Here is a 21,185-nt window from a genome sequence, read left to right as displayed (position 1 = left end):
AAATAGAAAGAAATAGTTTTATAAGAAATACTTCAAATAAATACCATGACTTTTTAAAATCATACCTTTGTCTAGGGTTTCTGATGAAGTATTAAACATGTAGAGCTTTTAAGGGTATATATATATTTTTTAAATTTTTTTTTTAAAGATTTTATTTATTTATTTGAGTGAGAATGAGTGAGAGAGAGCATGAGAGAGGAGAAGGTCAGAGGGAGAAGCAGACTCCCCAAGGAGCTGGGAGCCCAATGCGGGACTTGATCCTGGAAGTTCGGGATAATGACCTGAGCTGAAGGCAGCTGCTCAACCAACTGAGCCACCCAGGTGCCCTATTTTTTTAATTTTTAAAGTGAAACTGTATATATACAATTAGAACATCACAAAATTTTTATAAATCAGGTATTTTAATGCAAAGCTTTCAAGACAGCACAAATCAAGTGTTGAATTAAACTGAAGACATGGTTTTACGCTCTGATCATCATTGAAAGACTATTTTAGAAAAAAGCTAACACAAAAACAGGATATTACATAGATTGCTGCTTCTTTTCCAAACACTTCTCAATATCATCAAGCACTTGAACGGCAGCCTTTGGAATTCGAGTCCCAGGACCAAACACATTGGAAACTCCAACTTCAAACAGAAATTCATAATCCTGTTGAAATAATTTGTTTGATTAATAGAAGAGACAATATTTCTAATTTCAAGGAAATGACACCAGGACAATGAACGCTGTCCTTTATTCTTTGTCACCAATGTCCCCAGCTTTCTCAACTGGTACACCATTTGCATTTGGAGCTGAAAAATTCTTGCTTTCCCAGGACTGCTAATAATAACCCATCTATCACACATTTTCCAAATTACCCCAGTGTGTGACATGTAGTAAGAAGCAATATGACCCACTGACCAAGAACTTCTAAGACCAAAACCATGTAATTTTCTCTTGCCTAAATTTCCACTACTTGTGCCTATTTGTGTTAAATTTAGTATCACATTATAGGTTTGAGTTTACTAGGCTATTTATTTCCTCTAAGATGTTTTGTCTGCAGTTGGTGAATGGTGATACTTTGCGGGGGGGGGGGGTGTTTTGTTAAATTTTTTTATTTGAATATAGTTGACACAAGGTTACATGGTTCCAGGTTATAACACAGTGATTCAAGTTTATATATTATGCTGTGTGTATGCATAAGTGTTGACTGCTACAATTATAAAGGATACTCATATTAACACACATGTGGGTCATTACAGAAAATAATCTTTAGTCTTTAAACTCATAGGGAAAAAGGTATGGAAGACATCTACGGATGTTTTGAGTAATTCAAATATCCAGAGGGTTAATACAACTTCTGTGAAATATATTTCTTAAAAATGTGAGCTTACTTAGATAACAGACCTGTGTTTTTTCTCAACTCATATTTCAATTCCGATATTTTGTGAAGCCTAATTATTTTGGCTCTTAAATTTAACATCACATCTAAGAGCTTATATATTACAGACTCTAAAACTGCAATACAGATAAAAGTTTCCAAGATAGACAATAAAAAATAAACACCCTTTATATTCCCATATAGTAAACTGTATTTGCAAAAATAATAGGCAAGTATGTTAACAAAAGCAGTTTTGTGTTGACTATGACACCTTAAGTACTGTGTTGTTAGAAAGAATAAATAATATATAGTTTGCTTGCTAGATCTGCATGATTATCAACCTCACAATTTCATATATATATTGTCTGATCTCATAAGTGGTATATAAGTCACTATTTTATATTCTGAGTGGTATGCAGGAAAAAATTATAGACCTCGACATAAGATCACACTTCACTGATAGACTCCTGCTCTAGTGGAGGGGTCTTTGTAGCATCTATCAATTATTTACTTAGAACAATCTCATATACACTTCTATTTTTTCCATTCTCAATAAAAAAGAAAACTTGATATAATTAAAAACTGGATTGGAGAGGGTGGTTGGGTTATGGACACTAGGGAGGGTATGTGCTATGGTGAGTGCTGTGAAGTGTGTAAGCCTGGCGATTCACAAACCTGTACCCCTGGGGCAAATATACAATATATGTTAATAAAAAAAAAAAAAACGGGATTGGAAGCAAACCAAATTTATATTTTAACTAATTATTTTAACTGACAGGTAAGGTAATATGTGGAAGGTATCCTCCCACCCCATTAATAAATTAACTGACATCATTGATTGTTACCTAGCATTTATTTCTCCTTTTCTAAGATGATCCATATTTTTGTTCAAGAATCCAACTGTTCCCCAATCGGGGGAAATTCAAATTACTGAATTTCCAGACCAAGCTGATTCCATTTATTTCTGAATTAGGATATTTTTGGCTCTAAGAAAACTATGCCCCAATAAAATTAGCTTTAATGAAAAAGAGGTTTTACAAGACCATGTAACTGATACAGCTCTGAGTTAGGACAACATCCACGGATGGAAACACGAAGAACGGAACAAGGTAGCTACTCTGAAACAACAAAAACAAGTGATGCTGACTGGTTATCAAAGGACTCACTTCACTACCATGACAAATAGTGGACACTGTCTGTGTCTAGGGGTTGACAGATGCAACATGTTTACCATTCTTCTCTAGTCTAGCTGTGAGATTTTATTACTTTTATCCTGTTCCTTTTCCATCATTCTTTACTGAATATGAAGAAAGTAGATTTCTATCTAGGTTATTAGTTTGCAAGGAGGTAATTCCCTCATAGAAGCTTTGTAAATTGTTAAATCATACAAAATGAATTACAATATAGCTTGAATAGAAAACAACATTGCCCACTTTTTAAGTAAGATTTACTTAGTAAAATCACCAGGAAATAATTTAGATCAACATCTACAGCAAATTTATCTTTAGTAAATGTATACAGTAAGTGGGAACTACATATAAACTAACATTACTCAGGATTCCCATCATAGTACTAGAAAAATACAGGAAATGAACAATACCTGTGGTGGTATCACTCCTCCACACATGACAAGAATATCTGGCCGTCCCAGGGAGTTGAGCTCTTTGATGAGCTCAGGAACTAGGGTTTTATGACCAGCAGCAAGTGTGCTCACACCCACAGCGTGCACATCTGCATCCACAGCCTGCTGGGCCACTTCACGGGGAGTCTAAGCAATCAGAAAGTGAAGAAACAAATCATCATTTATTCCAAAGAGTATTTTAAAACTATTATCTACTTAATTGGCATTCCACGGTTTTTCTCATTAAAAATCTTGAAGTGAATATAACTTCATTATTTCATCATTCTCAAATCATAAATCTCAACTCATCCTTGATAAAATAAACACCACTCCTGTCTTTGCTTCTAGCTCTAGAATTTATCGATTAGATTTAAGTTACACCAAATATAGCTCTCCCAAAAAACCTTTAGGATAAGGAATTATCCTTAGGCAAAATATATTATCTCTTCACATTACAATTTTTGTAAAATACATCTGTTGTCTTATCAACATTTATTGAGTGGTTGAGCAGTACAAGCCAACATATCATAGTATCTATGAAGAAGTAAAAGACTAAACATAAAATTCAATGTGAAAAGTGAATTTTAGATTTTAAAATAAAATGGGTGGGAAAAAGTGACTTTAGTAAGACAGTACACTAGGAAGCTCAGGACCTCAGTCTCCCATGAAGACACTGAATTGACAGCAACATATGAATCAAAATAACATGAGAACTCTAGAAACCAGTTAAGTTAAGGGGCTAGCTACAAAACCCTGGCAAACACATAAACAAGAGAAGGGATGGTGCCAAGAAGGCTGTTCTTCATTATTAACTGGTTTTAACCAGTATGCTATACAGAATCATAAAGGATATTTTCAAGTATTCAATTATGAATTGAGTTACCCAAGATCATATTCATTTTCTGCAATGAGTGACATTTGCTTTGATAATTTTCATGTATTTAAATAACTTCATATAAAAGATACCTACAAGTTTCTCATTGTAAATATAATGCAAACTGAGAAATTTGGGGAGGATAAAGTTATCTCAGAAACTGCTGAACAATTATAAGCTCAAAAAAATTAATATCTGAAAATTTCCTAGTTCGGCAATATTTTAGGGCTCATTTCAGTGTGAAAACAAAAGATCCTACGCATCTTGGGAATGAAGCCATGTTCAAGAAGATCTCTAAGTAAATCACATAGCATACTGCTAAAAAAAATCAGTCTGTGAAAAATATAACCTATGAAATTAAAACGTTTAAGAAAATGTGCATATTCTTGGTATTGATGCATTAACAAATTTAATTGACTTATGCCTGACTGGTCATTCATATCATCCCTGTTACCAAAATTCATTAGATTAAAATTCCATTTAAACAATTCAGTTCCATGCTTTATGTTTATACACAATAAATTGTATTTTATGTTATCAAATACTGAGCATTCTAAAACTTCAAATCTAATTTTACCTAAATCAAGACACAGAACTGAAGGAAAGTACCTTCATCTACAGGAAAGTGTTTCTTTTTTTTTTTAATGACAAAGTATTATGTTAACAAAGTTGGTGGTATTAAAAGTTATACTATATTTTTATAAATGGCATGTAAAGGAGAAATGAACTTGCAGTTCATTGAAAAATTCTTTTAAGTGCCAATGAATGACAACAATTGTTTTTAATTACTTTCATTTTATAAAAAAATATTTCCTGAAAGCTAATTACTAAATATCAGGAATGTATTATATTTGGTCATTATTTAAAACAAACAAAGGGGCACCTGAGAGGCCCCGTCAGTTAAGTGTTGGACTCTTGATTTCAGCTCAGACCATGATCTCAGGGTCCCCGCTTAGCGGGACATCTGCTTGGCTCTCTCTCCAGCTGTCCCTCCCTCCTCTCTCTTTCCCCCCCTCTTGAAAACAAACAAACAAAAATCTAAAGTAAAAGCATAGTAGAATGTAAGTAAAAAACTAGAATGGGAAAGTATTCAACTCAAAGGAAGAATGAAAGCAATCTAAATATATGTATTTATTTAATCTAAAATATATTTGAGGTTCTTAACAAAACCTAGCTTAAACGTATTTATGAATTTACCTACCAACACAGTTCAAAGATGTTATCTCCAGAAGTTCAGGCTAGCGCTTCATAGTGAAAACTTCTTCTAGACTTTCTATAGTAATATTTAAAAATTCATCATTGAACACTATATCAAAAATTAATGATGTTTTTATATGTTTGCTAACATAAATAAATAAATAAATTCAAAAAGGGAAAATCTTACAGATTCTACAGAGTATGGACCTCTTCAGAAAGGCTTACCTCTTTGCTGGTAAAAATGCAATGAATACTCTTCAGGCTTCATCTTAGTTGACTCATCCACAGGGTGGAATAACAGTACTTCCTTTCCCTGAAACTCTCCTTCTTCCTCAGTTTTTATCTCACTCCTCACCCCATTCCCTTTCCCTCCTTTGCTACATCCTCCCCTTTTCCCTTTTGGTGTTTAAGTTCTCATCTTGTGATATACATTTCTGATGGAAGTTACACCGGTTTTCATGGTTTTAAGTACCATTTACACACTGTAAATCTCAAAATCTTATTTATAATGGAGACCTCTCTTCTATGCTCCAGACAGGCATATCCAACCTATATGGTCATCTTTATCTGAATGTTCCATAAGCTGGTTCTCTTAAGCCTGCCTCCTTATCTGTAAATAGTCCCTTCTTTAAATTTTCTTCACAATCCTAGCTGACTTCTGCTAAGACCCTGATACTGCCTTGGTTAAGGCCTGCCTTGCTTCTCACTCAGATTTACTGAACATCTGAACTGGACTCCTTGCATCTAGTCACGGTTCCTCTCAATCCACTTCAGAAAGTGATTTTCCTGGAAAGTGATTTTCCTGGAAAGTGAGCTTTCTAAAGTATACATTTGATTGTCACTCTGCCTAGACACCTTTGGGATATGTTCTAACTTCTTAGAATGGCACATATAAGGCTATTCATCATAATCTACATACCATCCCATGCTCTGTATTCTAATTGCACTGAACTTCGTAGTCACTTGAAGGCATCATGTCTTCATGACTCTGTACCTCTGCCCCTCTGCCCAAGCCAACCTTTCTTAGCATGCTCTTCCCTGCCTTGCTTTCCAGGCTTCCAGAAGGCACAGCTCAACCATAAGTTCCTAGAATATTTGGACAAGTTCCTTGTTCAAACCTTAATTACATTATTATTCTGCTGTGATTACTGGTAAGCAAATCTCTTTCTGTTAGGAGTCTGCAATCTCCCTGAAGACAAAAATCATATCTTACTCAACTGAGAACCTAGCATTTGGTAGATGATCAAGAAGTATATAATAGATAAAGCCTTTAATATGAAACTTATTACAAACTTATTACAAATTATTATTATAATGTACTCAACCAAAGATATTTTGTAGAGAATGATTATTATACCACTCTATAGAGAATTTCAGTTTCATTTACTTCCAACAAATTATTACTCTGCTGGATCAAATATTCTGTGATTAAATAAAATACTACTAGAGAGTAAAAAGAAGAGAAAATCTAATTATGAACTGACCCTCTCACTCTAATGCTTGATTTCCCACCAATCCACTGTGGGTTATGTTTCCCACAAATTATTAGTCAAATCTCAATAAATTATTAGTCAAATCTCAAAAGAATAGATTTTTCAAAGTAACCTTCAGTCTCAGACACCTAACAACAATTTTAGTTACTGATTTTTACCAAGTCTGAGAAAAAAGTATATTAACATAAATTACACTACTTTCCTATTTCTGTCATAATTAACTGGATTATATGCATTCAAAAATAAATTTGGGAATCTGCTAAACTCATTTTCTTCTTTAACAACTTGAAAAACATCATCATGGTTTATCATCTTATCATTATTTTTTCTAAATATAAGTGATTAATGACATTCTTTTGAAATTCTCCCAGCAATTTTCAGTACCTGAAAAAGAGGACCTATGTCCACATCAAAACCAAGATCAGCAAATCCTGTAGCGATAACTTTTGCTCCTCTGTCATGTCCATCTTGTCCCATTTTTGCCACAAGAAGACGAGGCCTGCGACCTTCACGATCCTTGAATTTATTTACCCTAAGAACATTCCAAAATACAGCAGTTATTAAAAGTAATAATAATAAAATAAAATTTATACATTGTTAATTGTCCAAAGATAAGATATAAAAACTATAATTTATTCACAGCAAATCCTTCAAGTTTATTTAAATATATCTTTTTGGATCTGTTTACTCATATTTTGTGAAGATCTCTATTTTAAATTGAGAATTCCATTAAAGCTTGGGTATGCTTAACACATTTCCCTTAGAGGAAAGTCTGCAAGATGGCACAACCAATAAGCCCATAACACCTGAGAACATCACAGTGAAGCAATATGGGGAAATGACAACTTTTCACCTTCGTAAGCCAGTCTCCAGAGTATAGTATGCATAAATATTTAAATATAACCTAAAAGGTACCTTTCAGAGTTTTTTATACAAATGTGACTCACTGGTTGCTTTGAACTGTCTGTATCTCACCTACTCATCACAAGTGTGAACTCCTCCAAGCTGACTGCAATGTGGTACTTTCTAATGACATATAATCAAAATATCTGTCTGCTTAAATCAATAAATTTATACCCCATATGAAAAAGTACTACATTTGTTTTTATTAAAAGAAAAAAAAGTTTCATTTTGATGACTTTCATCTTGGATGTTTTGATATTTATCTCATATTATAACTAGTGATACAAAAAGAGGGAAACTACAAAGGTTGAGAAAAAAAATCAGGAAGCTACATTTACACCTCGGAACTATGATCAATTTCTATTAATTTATATTTCCTAATCATGTTTGACAGTGCTATTTACTGTCAGTTCGGAGAGTTTGATTTTAATTTATGTATAGATGGCAACCAAATACTTATATTCAAATAGGAAATTATTTTATAATTATTTAAACAATTAAACAGTTTGAATAAACTTAGGAAAATATGAAAGTATACTATAATAAGGAGACTGAAATATAAGCACCCAGGGGATATGAAGCAGTAGCAATGTTAGTTAAAAAAAAATTTGATTTAAACGAGAAACTCCTAAAGGGACTATGGTGAAAATTTAAAATATTATATTAGTAAAAGTACAGACTAATAGGAAAGTCAATTCAAATATTTTCCAAATGGTATGTGAGAAAAATAAGCCCAAATTTGATTCATAAGGATTATGTTAACAGAAAAGACATTCTGGTGAAAGAAATCTCACATTTTACCTCTTGATAGCATATGATATCTCTTTACTTTCTCCAAATTCCTGGCGATAGGCTCCACTCACCATACGATCATTAGCTTTATGTTCACCAAACACCTTTTTCATAGCATCTGTAATTTCTCCAACTGTACATCTAAAATATGAAAAAAATAAAATAGAGGTTTTATTAACATCATCATTTGAGATAAAAATATTTACTTAAATATTCAATATAATTAGACATACTTTATTACCTAAGTAAAATATATGCTACCAAAAATCTTACGGTATTCATCTTTCTCTGACCAACTTATTTTACTTGGAGTATTTTTTTTACTGCATTGATGAAAGTATCTTTCCTCAGAATACTAGTGAAAAATGATTCTGGATGCCTTTATACACAGTACTCTCTTTTTAACATTTGTTAACTAAAAAATAATGGAATGACTTAAAAAACTATAAGTAGATAAGCATGAATAATTTACCACCTAACAATACAAATAGGCAAAGGGAACAAGATTCCCACTGATACTTTTTTTCTTTTTCTTTTTCTTTTTTCTTTTTGAGAGAGAGAGAGAGAGAGAGAGCGCGAGCAGGGCCTAGGGCAGAGGGAGAGAGAGAATCTTAAGCAGGCTCCACGTCCAGGTTGGAGCCCAATGCAGGGCCTAATCTCACAACCCTGAGATCATGGCCTGAATTGAAATCAAGAGTCAGATGCTTAACTGCCCAGAGACCCCCTCCTGCTGATATATTTTGATAGAAAGTAAGTCTTTTGGCATATTCCATCCATTGTTTACTAATTCATTCAACAATTACTGAGAGCCTAATATGGGAAAAGCATGGTAAGTGCTAGACATACGATGATAAATAAGACTTGGAGGGGGAGATACTGCTCTTACAGAGCTTATCATCTAGTCAGCGGACACAAACAATACACATGCACACAAATGAATGAATAAGAATTTCATGTGATAATAAGCACTATGAACACACTGGAACAGATGAAAAAGGGATCTCTGGGAAAGCTAAAGAACTGAAGACATGAATATTTAACTTTAGAACTAAGACCTAAATGATGAGAAGGAGAAACTCAAGGGAGCATAAGGGGGAAAACCATTTGAAAAAGGAAGTACTAAATGCAGAGGTTCTGAGAGGTAGAAAAACATGCTCCTTGTTCTAAAACTAGAACAAGGACACTGGGAACATAGCCTAATGAAGGAAGTAGAATAAGGTGAGGTCAAAGAAATATGCCAGATTCGTATCTTACACAATCTTGGAGGCCATGGTAAGATTAGGTTTTAATTTAAAAGGCAGGGGAGACCATTAGAGGACTGTAAGCAGTTAAGTTTTTTTTTATTTCTTATAAGAAATAAAAACTGGAAAACAAACAAACAAACAAACCCAACCCACATACTATTTATTCTACCCCTTAAGCACTTAAAACAACATGTTAAAAAGAAAAGGTTATTATATTAAGCAATAAATAACAAAAGCAAAAATAATTCACTTAGTGACATCATGTATTGGGAGAAAATTTTCTGCGGTTTATTTGCTTTTCTGCATGTCCTATGAAACAAAGCACTGATTGCCCTTTATTTTTACTGTCTATTCAAAGTTAACTACACAGTGAATAGCTTTGGAAGACAGAGAAGCCTTGTCAACCTCTGAACAAAGAGTAGGTTTGTTTACTGTCAAAAATAAAAATGTCTCCCTATATTTGAAAGTACATTAAACTTCTCAACCTACAAATGAGTGACATGGGTTCATTACAATAGCTTAAAATGTCCCAAGCCATAGGGAAATTAAAGTATTAATATACTTTATTAATATACTAATATAATAATATAATATATAATAATAATATAAATATAAATAAATATAAAATATATTTAAATATATAATATGTAATATATAAATACATAAATATATAAAAATAAAAATATATTTAAATATATATAAAATAAAAATAATTAATAAATATAAAATAATATAATATAATAATAATATAATAATAAAGTATTAATATACTCTCCACCCACCCTGGTGGGAGTGGTGAAGGAGGCTTAATGAGTTTTTCCTCTGAAGGGCTTCAGCAAGTTTTTCTGTAATTTCTTATTGCAAATCTTAAAAGGCTGGCTCATCTTTTCTCATCTATAATTCTGACCCTTTCCCAAACCTTGTTAGAAAGATTTAATAACCAGTGTAAACAGAAATTTCAGCCAGCTGCATGGATGCATTAATGAACTCTAATACAGGATCTATTCAATGATTTTTAATACATCTTTAAGAGCTCCAGATGCCTACAGGACAGTGGCACTTAGAGTATCATGAATAGCACTCTATCTGCTCAAACCCTGGTGATATCCAAGTACTGTACATGAATAAAATGTCTTCGGGAACCCCACTGTTTGGCTAGCTGGCTGCCTGGCCGCACTATGTCCTGCACCACACTGTGGCGCATGGGTTCCTAGGGCTCTCAGCATGCCACCTTTCACCTAGAGAAGGAAAGGGGAGAGCTTAAACATGTTTCCTGCTCAGAAAGGTTTCATGATGCCCTTGGTGAAGAACATATGTAAGGTCATAATTATAATTCATTACCATATAGCTGCTAAAATAACAAACCTCCAGCTTTTCTCTGGAGATGGGAAATGAGCACATGTACCTGAACAGTTCTCACTACCTTATTTTGCTAATAACAGAACTTGACAAAAATCAATCACTTTTGCTGTTTTGTTCATATATTTACAGAAATACTTAGATCTACGTTAGGGAGTTACTAGTGACCTGAGGGTATTTTCCCTCGTAAGATGGACTTTCTCAAAACAAGATGACTTCATTCTTGATATATTTTAAAAGTTAATGTTTCATTTTTAAATTTTAAGGAGAGTAAAGTCTCTTAATGTTTACATGCTTAAAAAAAAAGACATGAATGTTGTAAGTGTGCTGATATTTAAGAAAAATAAAAACTAGCTTCATTTGAGTTTCCAATATACTGGTTTAGGCTCACATGGTTTATACGATCAACCTTTCATTTAAGTACACTTTGAGAAGCAGGTCAACTTCTGGTATTTGGCAATCTCCAAACTTAAATACCCTCACCTTGCACGAGTTGCTTCCACTGCAAGAGCCAGGATATTCCCGTCTCCACTGGCAGCACATTCAGTCAGTGCAGCAAGACACCGTTCAGCCAAATCTTGATCCCTGCTGGATTTGACCTTAAGAAAAAGGTCAAGAAAAGGGACAATTTTCATGAATAGAGAATAAAAGAGAGATCAGGAAATCAGACACTGATACTACATCACACAGAAATTGTTCCATAATCCTAAACTCAAAAACAAAAGGAAAAAAAAGGAGAGAATAGTATGTATCCTAGGACTGATACTCATTCAATTTATTCATTCACTCATTCAATAAACATTTAAGGATTTCCTAAAATAATACTGAATTCTGTATAATCCTGATAAATCAGAAACAAGTAGGGCAATAATAAATAATAGTGGTGACTCTACTTAGGCTTTACTTATGTAACAAGACATCAAAAACAAGTAGATGTTTTACATGCATAATTTCAAAGACACACTAAAGAGTAAGAGTCACAAGGAAGAAAAAATGATAATAGATTACAATTTAGAGAATACTTCAGTTATATGTTGTTTTCCTTTGTTAATTAACAGATATATTGGTAATAATACATATGTATATGGTTTTTCTTTACTTAAAAATAACCCAAAGAGGAGCGCCTGGGTGGCTCAGTCAGGTAAGCATCGGACTCTTGATCTCAGCTTAGATCTTAATCTCTGGGTTGTGAGTTTAAGTCCCAAGTTGGGCTTAAAAAATAAAAATTAAAATAATCCAAAAAGAGAGAAAAAAAGACAAGAGACAGTGAGAAATACTGCAGGAGACAAAAAGACAATGAAAAGCATGGTAAAAAACTTTTCCTCTCAGGTCTTGCTCTACCTTGCTCTACCAACAACCTGCCTAAACAAAGTTATCTAAAATCCAATTTCTTACAAGATTACACCATCTATAAAAGAGTCTAAAATATGAGACTGCTCAAGATGCTACTAAAATTATATAATATGTATAAGCAGAAGTGGACCAGAAATCTTATACTAAGGGCAAGGAAAAAACCCAACTCCATTATCACTACTGAATTTCTCTCTTGCCCGAAATGAAGTTTAACATTATTTATGGCAAAATGAACTCCTCAAGCAGTGAGGTGCAGAGTTAATAAAACCCTAAAGTATAAGAGAGGAGAAAAGGAGTTTTCCAAATATAATAAAGGTTGAGATATTTGTGATGACTGAAAATAACATGCTACACCCTAAATAGGACATTGTAAAAAGCATGACAAAAATGAGAGAGGGGTCCTTATCTCCTCATTAAGGGTGAAAATGGAAATAATTTCATTAAACATCTGCCATTAAAAAAAAAAAGGAAGATGATGGTTGTGCATTCAGTCTAACCAAACAAACTCTTAGATTCCTAAAGAACATCTAAACTGAGAAGGGAAAAAAAAGTCAGATCTTAAACTATCACAGGGAAAGTAAACCAATGAAAACCATTAAAGATCGCTAAATAATGTCAAATTCCTTACCTTAGAAATAACAGTAATTATAAAAGCCAAAGATTAAGAGACCACGGTAGCTTCTCACAATAGAAATATATGTTACGACTATAAGACTATGTTTCATCTTAGCATTTCATATACTTTGATTCATCTTGGCAAGAAATCAGAAATAAAACTACTACTGTAGTTTCAATCAAAATAAATATGTTTCATTTATAAACTGTATCTTACTAAAGCACCATTAAAATATATTTGAGTTAAAAAAAAACAGAAAAAAAATGATACTTTCATAGTAGTATCAGAAACCATGGTCTAGTGGAAACAAATTATAGTGAAAAGTCCTGGGTTCAGAAACTCTGAACTTAATTTTGTTTTTAATTTTGAGTGAGTTACATAATCATTTAAGCCTTTGTTTTAATCTGTAAATAACGGCAGGTATTATTATTATAGTGATTTCTAATAACAATATTTAAGTTTCACAAATGCAGCTGTCATGATTTAAAACATGAATGTTTGGTGTCAACAGACAGACTTCAGTCTTGGCTGTTCAGTTATTTACTCCTGGCGAGTTTCTTAATCTCCCTTATCTTTTATTTCCTTAACTTCAAAATGTCGGGATATAATACCCATCTCATGTGGTTGTTACAAGGATTAAGCAAGACAATGTAAGTGCTTACACAGTGCCCAGAAGACAGAAAGCACTCAAAAAAGGATAGCTATTATTACCTTCTTGAGTTTTTCAATCTGTTTGTTACGCACTGAAGTATTATCAATCGCCAGAACTTCCACAGATTCTTCTTTTTCCAACTGGTACTTATTTACTCCAACAATTATTTCAGAACCTATTAATTTTCCAGAGGAAAATAACATATAGATTCTATTCATAAATAATTGCCTAATAGTAATGCTCTGATCATCACATACTTTTCTTATAAGCTTAATATTTTTAAGTAGTATTCTTAAATCTTTTTAAAATTTTGTTCATTTATTTAAAAGAGAGAGAGAATGAGTGAGAGAAGAGAATGAACAGAGGGAGAGGGGAAAGCAGACTCTCCTGCTGAGCAGAGAGCCCTATGTGGGGCTCAATCCCAGGACCCTGGGATCATAACCTGAGCCAAAGGCAGTCACTTCACTGATTGAGCCACCCAGAAGCGGCAGTATTCTTAAATCTTAATGAAACTTCAATATACATCAGTAAAGCAAATCCCAATAAAATGGGGGTGAAAGGGGAAAGAACAGATATGTATCAGAATCTCTGTAAGGAAGGACTTTTATTATTCTCCTACACTATATGCTTCCCCAGAGTTTCTGATAAACCCTCTTTTAACACTACAAAATTAAAATAATAATAGCAGCTACATCAAGATTTTTAAGGAAGAGGATTAACATTCAATAGCATTTCAAAGTTTTCTTGAATTCTTTTACAGCCAATCACTTTTAACAAAAAGTACTTTTAATATTTGTAAGTAATAAACCAGAATTATAAAGACATTTCCTTGACACAGTAAAAATATATTTAGCCTCAAACTACCAGATTATTACTGTATCTAAAGACATCCTGCCACCCACCCCGTCCTCGTATTTCCTTTACAGAACTCATCACAATTTATAATTATCTTGTTTATTTGTTTACTTGTTCATTTTCTCTCTTACTAAAATGTAAGCTCTGAGGGTGGAGAGAGCATATTTGACCTATTCACAGTTGTAAGCCCAGACACAGCACAGTGCCTCAAATGCTAACTACTAAAAGTGTTGACTGACTGAATGAGTATATAAATACTCCAACGCAAAGCACAATGACCAATAATAATACCATCTTTAAAATGCTGGAGATACCCACCTACACACGTATATATACACAATGGGCATACCTCCACACATACTCTACATATGCTTACCTGTGTGCACCCACGCATGCAAAAATACAAACAGGGAGATGGATGGATAGAAAGACAGACAGAGATGAGAACCATTCTATCCAAGTTTCATTTTTCCATTATCTTTGTTTTATAACTCACAGGTGTTTTCTTCAAATAGAAATTAATATTTCTTTTTAAACACTGGATTTCACACATAAACGTTTTCATTTTATCTTACCAGAATCTATTCTCGCTTGCCTTCGGGCAGCACATTCTTCAATTCGAAGTTTAGGTATTCCTTCTGCTACAGCTTTAGCCATTCCACCCATCTCTTCAATTTCATTAATGAGCTAATAAGAAAAATAGATTAATAAAACTGGAAAAGAATATAAAGATATTTTTATAAACTATACAAATTAGTTATATCACATAAATACTAATATTAATAAAGTAATAAGCTATTTTAGTGATAAGTTTAACACTTTGTAAGAAAAGAATCAAGTAGACTTCAAGAGCATTAATTAGAAATTCTACAACAGTTAGGGGTGCCTGGCTGGCTCAGTCAAGGAGAGCAGGCAACTCTTGATCTCAGGTTGGTGAGTTTAAGCCCCACGCTGGGTGTAGAGTTTTCTTAAGTGAATAAATAAAAACTAAAAAAAAAAAAGAAAGAAAGAAAGAGAAATTCTACAGAGTTAACAATACACTATGATGTATTTGAAAGTTGCTAAGAAAGAAGATTTTTTTTTTTTTAAGACTTTATTTATTTATTTGACAGAGAGAGATCACAAGTAGGCGGAGAGGCAGGCAGAAAGAGAGGGGGAAGGAAGTAGGCTCCCTGCCAAGCAGAGAGCCCGATGTGGGGCTGGATCCCAGGAGCCTGAGATCATGACCTGAGACGAAGGCAGAGGCTTTAACCCATTGAGCCACCCAGGCGCCCCAAGAAAGCAGATCTTAAGAGGTCTTATCACAAGGAAAAAAATTTTGTAACAGGCATGGATATTAACTAAACTTATTCTGGTAATCATTTCACAATTCATACATAATCAAATCATCATGTTGTATATCTTAACCTAACAAAATGTTATAAGTCAGTTATATCTCAATTAAAAAAAGAAATTATGTACTTAAAGGTACTTGAAAAGAAAACAGAAAAACTAAGATGTAGATTCTGTAAAACAGAACCTCACTCAAGTCTTGGGAGAAAACTAAAAATAATAACAATTCTCTCATCTTTATTTTTAGTTACATAAGTAAATAAATTCATGGTCACATAAGTAAGTATTCTTTAAAAAGTATATTTCAAAATGTAATTTTATTTTTTATTTGAGCAGCAGAGTAATGATGTAACTCCATCTTATTGATACCAGGGAAGATCTAAACTTTTAATCACAGCCTCATATATACATATATATGTATATATGAGATGGTGGGAAAATGAATGGTGGAAGGGTATGTGACTTTGCAGAAAGGAACAAAGTTATTTTTTTTTTTTTTCTGAAGAAGTCAAGAATAAGAATTCATGTTGGATATAAAAGAGGCCAAAGGTAAGATAGGAGGCTAAAAAGATGGGGGACTAGAATTTAGAATTTGCAACTACCCCCCTCCCATTCAGTCAAGAGAACCAAAGTTTACTGCTTGCAGAAAATGGACCAAAGTTTACTTCTGCAGAAAAGCAATGGGCTATATCAAACACCAAGTACAGAAAGAGGCATGGGTAAGATGTCTTGTTGAAATAAAAACCTGCATTCTGAATAATAACACTAAAGACAAAGGCACACAGAGAAAACAGACAATATAGGATATAGAAGGAAACTTCAAAAAAATAATTAATAGCCTCAGAAATAATCAGATTCTGTATTAATGAAACAAGTAGTATAATATACAAGGAAGAAAGCACAAAAACAAAAATGAGCTTTTGAAAATTAAAAATATGATATATGAATTTTAAAGTAAATAGAAATTTAAAGTTGATGACTCTCCAAGAAAACAAAACAGAATCTCATGGATAAGTTATAGAACAGAGAGGAACATCAGGGTACCTAAGGAGGTCCTTACCCAACAACTACGAGTTCTAGAAAGAGAAATCACAGAAAACTCGCAGGGAGGAAATTATCAAAAAAGTAATACAAGACAATTTCTTAGGGCTATGAGAACATGAAAAATGGGGGAGATGAAAAATGCCCACCGAAGGTCTCGTGAAATGCAGGAAAAAATAAACACACCAACGTCTAGCAACTCAAAAACAAAGAGATCCTGCAACTGTTAGAAAGTTCCTGAGAGTGAAAATAGAATCAGATTTCTAAACAGAAGTAGTGGAAGCTAGAATAAAAAGCAAGGATAAAAAGTAGATCAATGTTTACACACTCACAAATGAAAATAATTTCAAAGTCAGACTATCCATCAAATACCAAAGTAGAATGAAGACATTTTCGAACACCCAAAGTTTCATATAAGTCATCTGCCATGTACCACTTTTAGAGGAGGTTCCTATGCGGTATGCTTCAAGATAACAAGGGATAAATCAATAGAGGTAGACAAAGGATTCGAGCTGCAGATTCAACATAGCAGAGGTAAAAAGAATTCCCAGGATAACGGTAAAGGGAAGTCAAAGGCCACAACAGTCAGCACGTCTAAAGAGAAATCAGCTGAAATCAAATGAGAGCACTGGAGGACTTCAGAAGGATATCTACTATTGAGATATAATTTTATTGGTAGTAGTATCAGACAAGAGAAAGCAGAGGTAAGAATCAGCTAAAATACTAAACTACCATACTACAAAGCAATAGATAATGCCTAAAATTGATGGAATTAGACCTAGCATACATGTGTAATTCTAAAATATGGAGATAAAACAAACAAAAAAGATGTATTGATTCAAGGAAGTGGGGAAAAAGCAAGTAGAAGACAAAGGACTGCTTTTTTATGTTATAGCCTTTTAACACTCAGTCTTTTTAACTTTTTGAAGAAAATATTCAATACAAATACAAGTGTATTTTTAAATTATGTTTCTATTTGTATACTATTAAAGTTGAATCTTAATTTTTTTCTCTCATTTTATAAATCTTGACATAAATCTATAAATGATTTGATTTATAAATCAAAATATCTACAAATCTTAATAAATCTGTAAATCTTAAAACCCAAGTTTTAAAAAAGAGAAACTGACCTTCAAGGCAGCCTCATAAACATCATTTGTGAGAGATTCCATCATATAGGAACCTCCCCAAGGATCAGCCACTTTGGGAATCCCAGATTCTTCTTGAATAATGATCTGTGTATTCCTGGCAATTCGAGCACTTTTCACAGTTGGCAAACCCAAGGCTTCATCAAAAGAATTTGTGTGCAAAGACTGAGTACCTCCAAACACTGCTGCCATTGCTTCTACTGTAGTACGAATAATGTTATTGTAAGGGTCCTAAAACATTCAGTGAAAAGCAAAAAGTCAAAACAAGGCAACAGTCGATAAGAGATGCTACTATGGTTAAGCAGTGGCTCTTGCATACTTATTTTGCCATGTCTACATTAGGCTTCAGAATATCCAGTAAATTTTGACAAATTAGTAAACAAGCCAGATTTAACAAGCACTCAACAAATGATTTATTAATAAGTGATCAGTGAAACAGATGAACAATGTACTATGAGATAAAAAATCTGGAATTCATTCTCTTCCTGATTGTGATTTGGGCAAATCCTTGGATCTTCTGAACCTTAGCTTCCTTAGTTATAAAAATGAGGAGGTTAAGCCAACAACTATTTCTGCCAACCCTGAAACTGTATTTCTCCATTTATAAGTACCTAAAGTCATATTTAATGTGGATATATTAGTTTTTATTCACTTTTAAGTATATAAAAGCAATGTTAACTTTAAAGTTATGAATTATTTTTAATGTATCAAAATAATACGTAAAAAAAGACATGAAAAAAGATTATCACACAATCTTCTAGTAGAATGAATTTAAATTACTCAAATGATTAGAGTCTAAATGGGTCTGTTTGCATGCATACTTAAAACATGTAACTAAAATAAATAACATATATATGCACAAAACTTTAATCAGGCAATTTTATATTAAGAATTTTAACTCTTAAAATCATTTAAGATAATATTAACTAAACTCGGGTTTTTACTTCTTCCTCATCATCACGTTTTTTTTTTTCTTTCACTTTTAAAAAGGTAAAACTATAGTAAGTAGTAAAAAAAGTAAAACTATAGTAAGCCAATTTATATGATTTCCATAGTTAACCACTGGAGGGAGCCAGTTTTATTTATTATAACACGTGTTAAAACACATAAATGTGCATTATGCCTCAGAATAATTATAATTTTCAAACATGAATAGATGGGTTCTTAAATCTACTTCCTGACTGTGCTATGTTGCTTGTAAGACAATATATGAATTTGCTAAACCTCTACACTTTAAATTATATATATACCTGCTCAGTAAGTGACCATCCTGATGTCTGACAATGAGCTCTCAGAAGAAGGGATTTAGAATCTTTAGGCTGAAACATTTTCTCTATTAAGTGAGCCCAGAGTTTTCTCCCAGCTCTCATTTTTGCTATTTCCATATAAAAGTTCATCCCAATTCCCCAGAAGAAAGACAACCTAAAATAGTAATGTTAAGTCCATTATTTGATTATACTTGGCAACATAAAATGGAAAATAAATAATTGTATCACACACTAGATTTTAATTTTAAACAATTTAATTTGAACTAAAATCAAAGCATATAAACTTAAGTAACTTTAAACCTAACAGATAAAAGTACAGTTTAAGGCACACAGAAGAAAGAGCTCTGATTATTTGCTTCAGGTGGGAATTATTCACTTTACAATTGGTTTTTCATTTGTTTGTTTGTTTGTTTTGTTTTGTTTTGTTCTTAGGAAAGAAGTTCCTCTTGTGCCCTCAAATAAAGAATGAATCACTATCCAAAATTAAAATACTTCAAGAATACCCAGTACATAAGTCAGGGGTCACCTATGAAGGGAATAAAACCACCAACTTGTTTTCTTTGGATAGCAAGAAAGTTTTCCTGGTTTTTTTTTTTTTTTTTTTGATATAGGCATATATTTCTCCAATTGCCCTTAAACCCACTAATTCTTTTAATTTTATATCCTGCAGCTGAGTTACACATTTAGTTTAGTTTATTTGCCTGTGCCTAGAGGCACAAAAGCTGTGTTTCTTTATATAAGACACGGTGCGCCTTAAGTAAAGAAACGAAAGACTAATAAAAATTCGTGGTATGCCCTTGGACGTTCTTAACATTGCTGTTCTCAAATATTTGTTTCAGGATACCTTTTCATTCTTAAAAATTACTAAAAACCCCAAGTAATCTTTATTTGGATATTATCTACATATTAATTCATTTAGAAACAACAATCATATAACATGTTAACATACCTAACATTTTTATGAAAAATAATTATACTTTGCTAAAATAAAAATTATAATAAAACAGTTACTATTTTACATTTTTGCAAAACTAATATGTGGCTTCAGGGAAGGCAGGTGAAGTCAATATCTGCTTCTACATTTAATCTGCTACAACATCACAAATCATGTAGTTTCTGGGAAACAATACTATAGACTTTTGAAAGAATGGAGGTGAAAAAGGCAGATAAAGTCTTAATACAATCATGAAAACAATTTAACCTGAAAGACCCCAGGAAGGATAGTGACCCTGAAGAGTCCTTGGACCACACTCTGAGAAATGCTGTCACATTATGTATATAACAGCCTCTGGTATAAAGAAGTATTCACTAATCTATAAACAATCTGAGGACAGAAGTCATATTTTTCATAAGTTTGTTTTTTTGTCCCCCAACACATAAACTGGTTCTCAGCCTAGAGCAAAACTTAGCAATTAATTGCTTAGCTGACCAATTTTTGATCACCGAATTTAAGCACTTCATAAACTTTAGTTAAGCTTTTCCATACTTCTTTTTTAAGATTTATTTATTTGAGAGAGGGAGAAAGCACGAGTAGAAGGGGCTGAGGGAAAGGGAGAATCTCAAGCTGACTCCACGCTGAGCACAGAGCCCCACACGGGGCTGGATCTCAGGACCCCGAGATTACAACCTTAGCCGAAACTAAGAGTTAGATGCTCAACTGACTGTACCACCCAGGCACCCCAAGCTTTTCTGTATTCTTCATACAACTTCATTAACAAGCTATTTTGAAACAGAAATGTTTTAAATAGCACTGTGCATTCCAAAACATTTATATTATGTAAGTGCAACAGGAAAAAAATGAAATAAGTGACTTACTTTTTAAAATGGAAAATTAAAAGAATAAAAGCTAATATGCCTGAAATAAGATGTTTACAATTTTAATTGTCAAAATATGTCAGGTAATTGTGTTTTCTGAATAGCTAGAAACAAGATTCCTCTAACTTACCAAGAAGTAGTCAAATTTAATTCTGATTCTTTTTTTAAAGATTTTATTTATTTATTTGTCAGAGAGAGAGAGAGGGAGAGAGAGCAAGCACAGGCAGACAGAATGGCAGGCAGAGGCAGAGGGAGAAGCA

General features: G+C 33.0%; 1 protein-coding gene across 2 annotated transcripts in view; it reads right to left on the bottom strand.

Annotated features, from left to right (window-relative positions):
• Positions 1–329: 329 nt before the first annotated feature.
• LOC111139987 (methylmalonyl-CoA mutase) overlaps positions 330–21,185 on the bottom strand; it is a 30,904-nt gene continuing 10,048 nt past the window's right edge. For both annotated transcript variants that reach the window (XM_022492381.1, XM_022492382.1), the window contains 9 exons: positions 19,093–19,264; positions 17,825–18,073; positions 14,897–15,008; positions 13,526–13,641; positions 11,329–11,444; positions 8,252–8,383; positions 6,932–7,079; positions 2,963–3,130; positions 330–650 (listed from right to left, as the gene is read on the bottom strand). In XM_022492381.1, coding sequence (XP_022348089.1) covers positions 522–650; positions 2,963–3,130; positions 6,932–7,079; positions 8,252–8,383; positions 11,329–11,444; positions 13,526–13,641; positions 14,897–15,008; positions 17,825–18,073; positions 19,093–19,264 — 1,342 coding nt within the window. In that variant the 3' untranslated portion in view covers positions 330–521. The remainder of the gene's footprint in view (positions 651–2,962; positions 3,131–6,931; positions 7,080–8,251; positions 8,384–11,328; positions 11,445–13,525; positions 13,642–14,896; positions 15,009–17,824; positions 18,074–19,092; positions 19,265–21,185) is intronic.

This window comes from Enhydra lutris, unplaced genomic scaffold (genome assembly GCF_002288905.1).
Source record: "Enhydra lutris kenyoni isolate GAN:26980312 unplaced genomic scaffold, ASM228890v2 scaffoldscaffold140, whole genome shotgun sequence".
In the NCBI taxonomy this organism is placed as follows: Eukaryota; Metazoa; Chordata; class Mammalia; order Carnivora; family Mustelidae; genus Enhydra; species Enhydra lutris.
The sequence above is the reverse complement of the archived record's forward strand: the minus strand, read 5'-3'. Positions and strand labels throughout refer to the sequence as shown.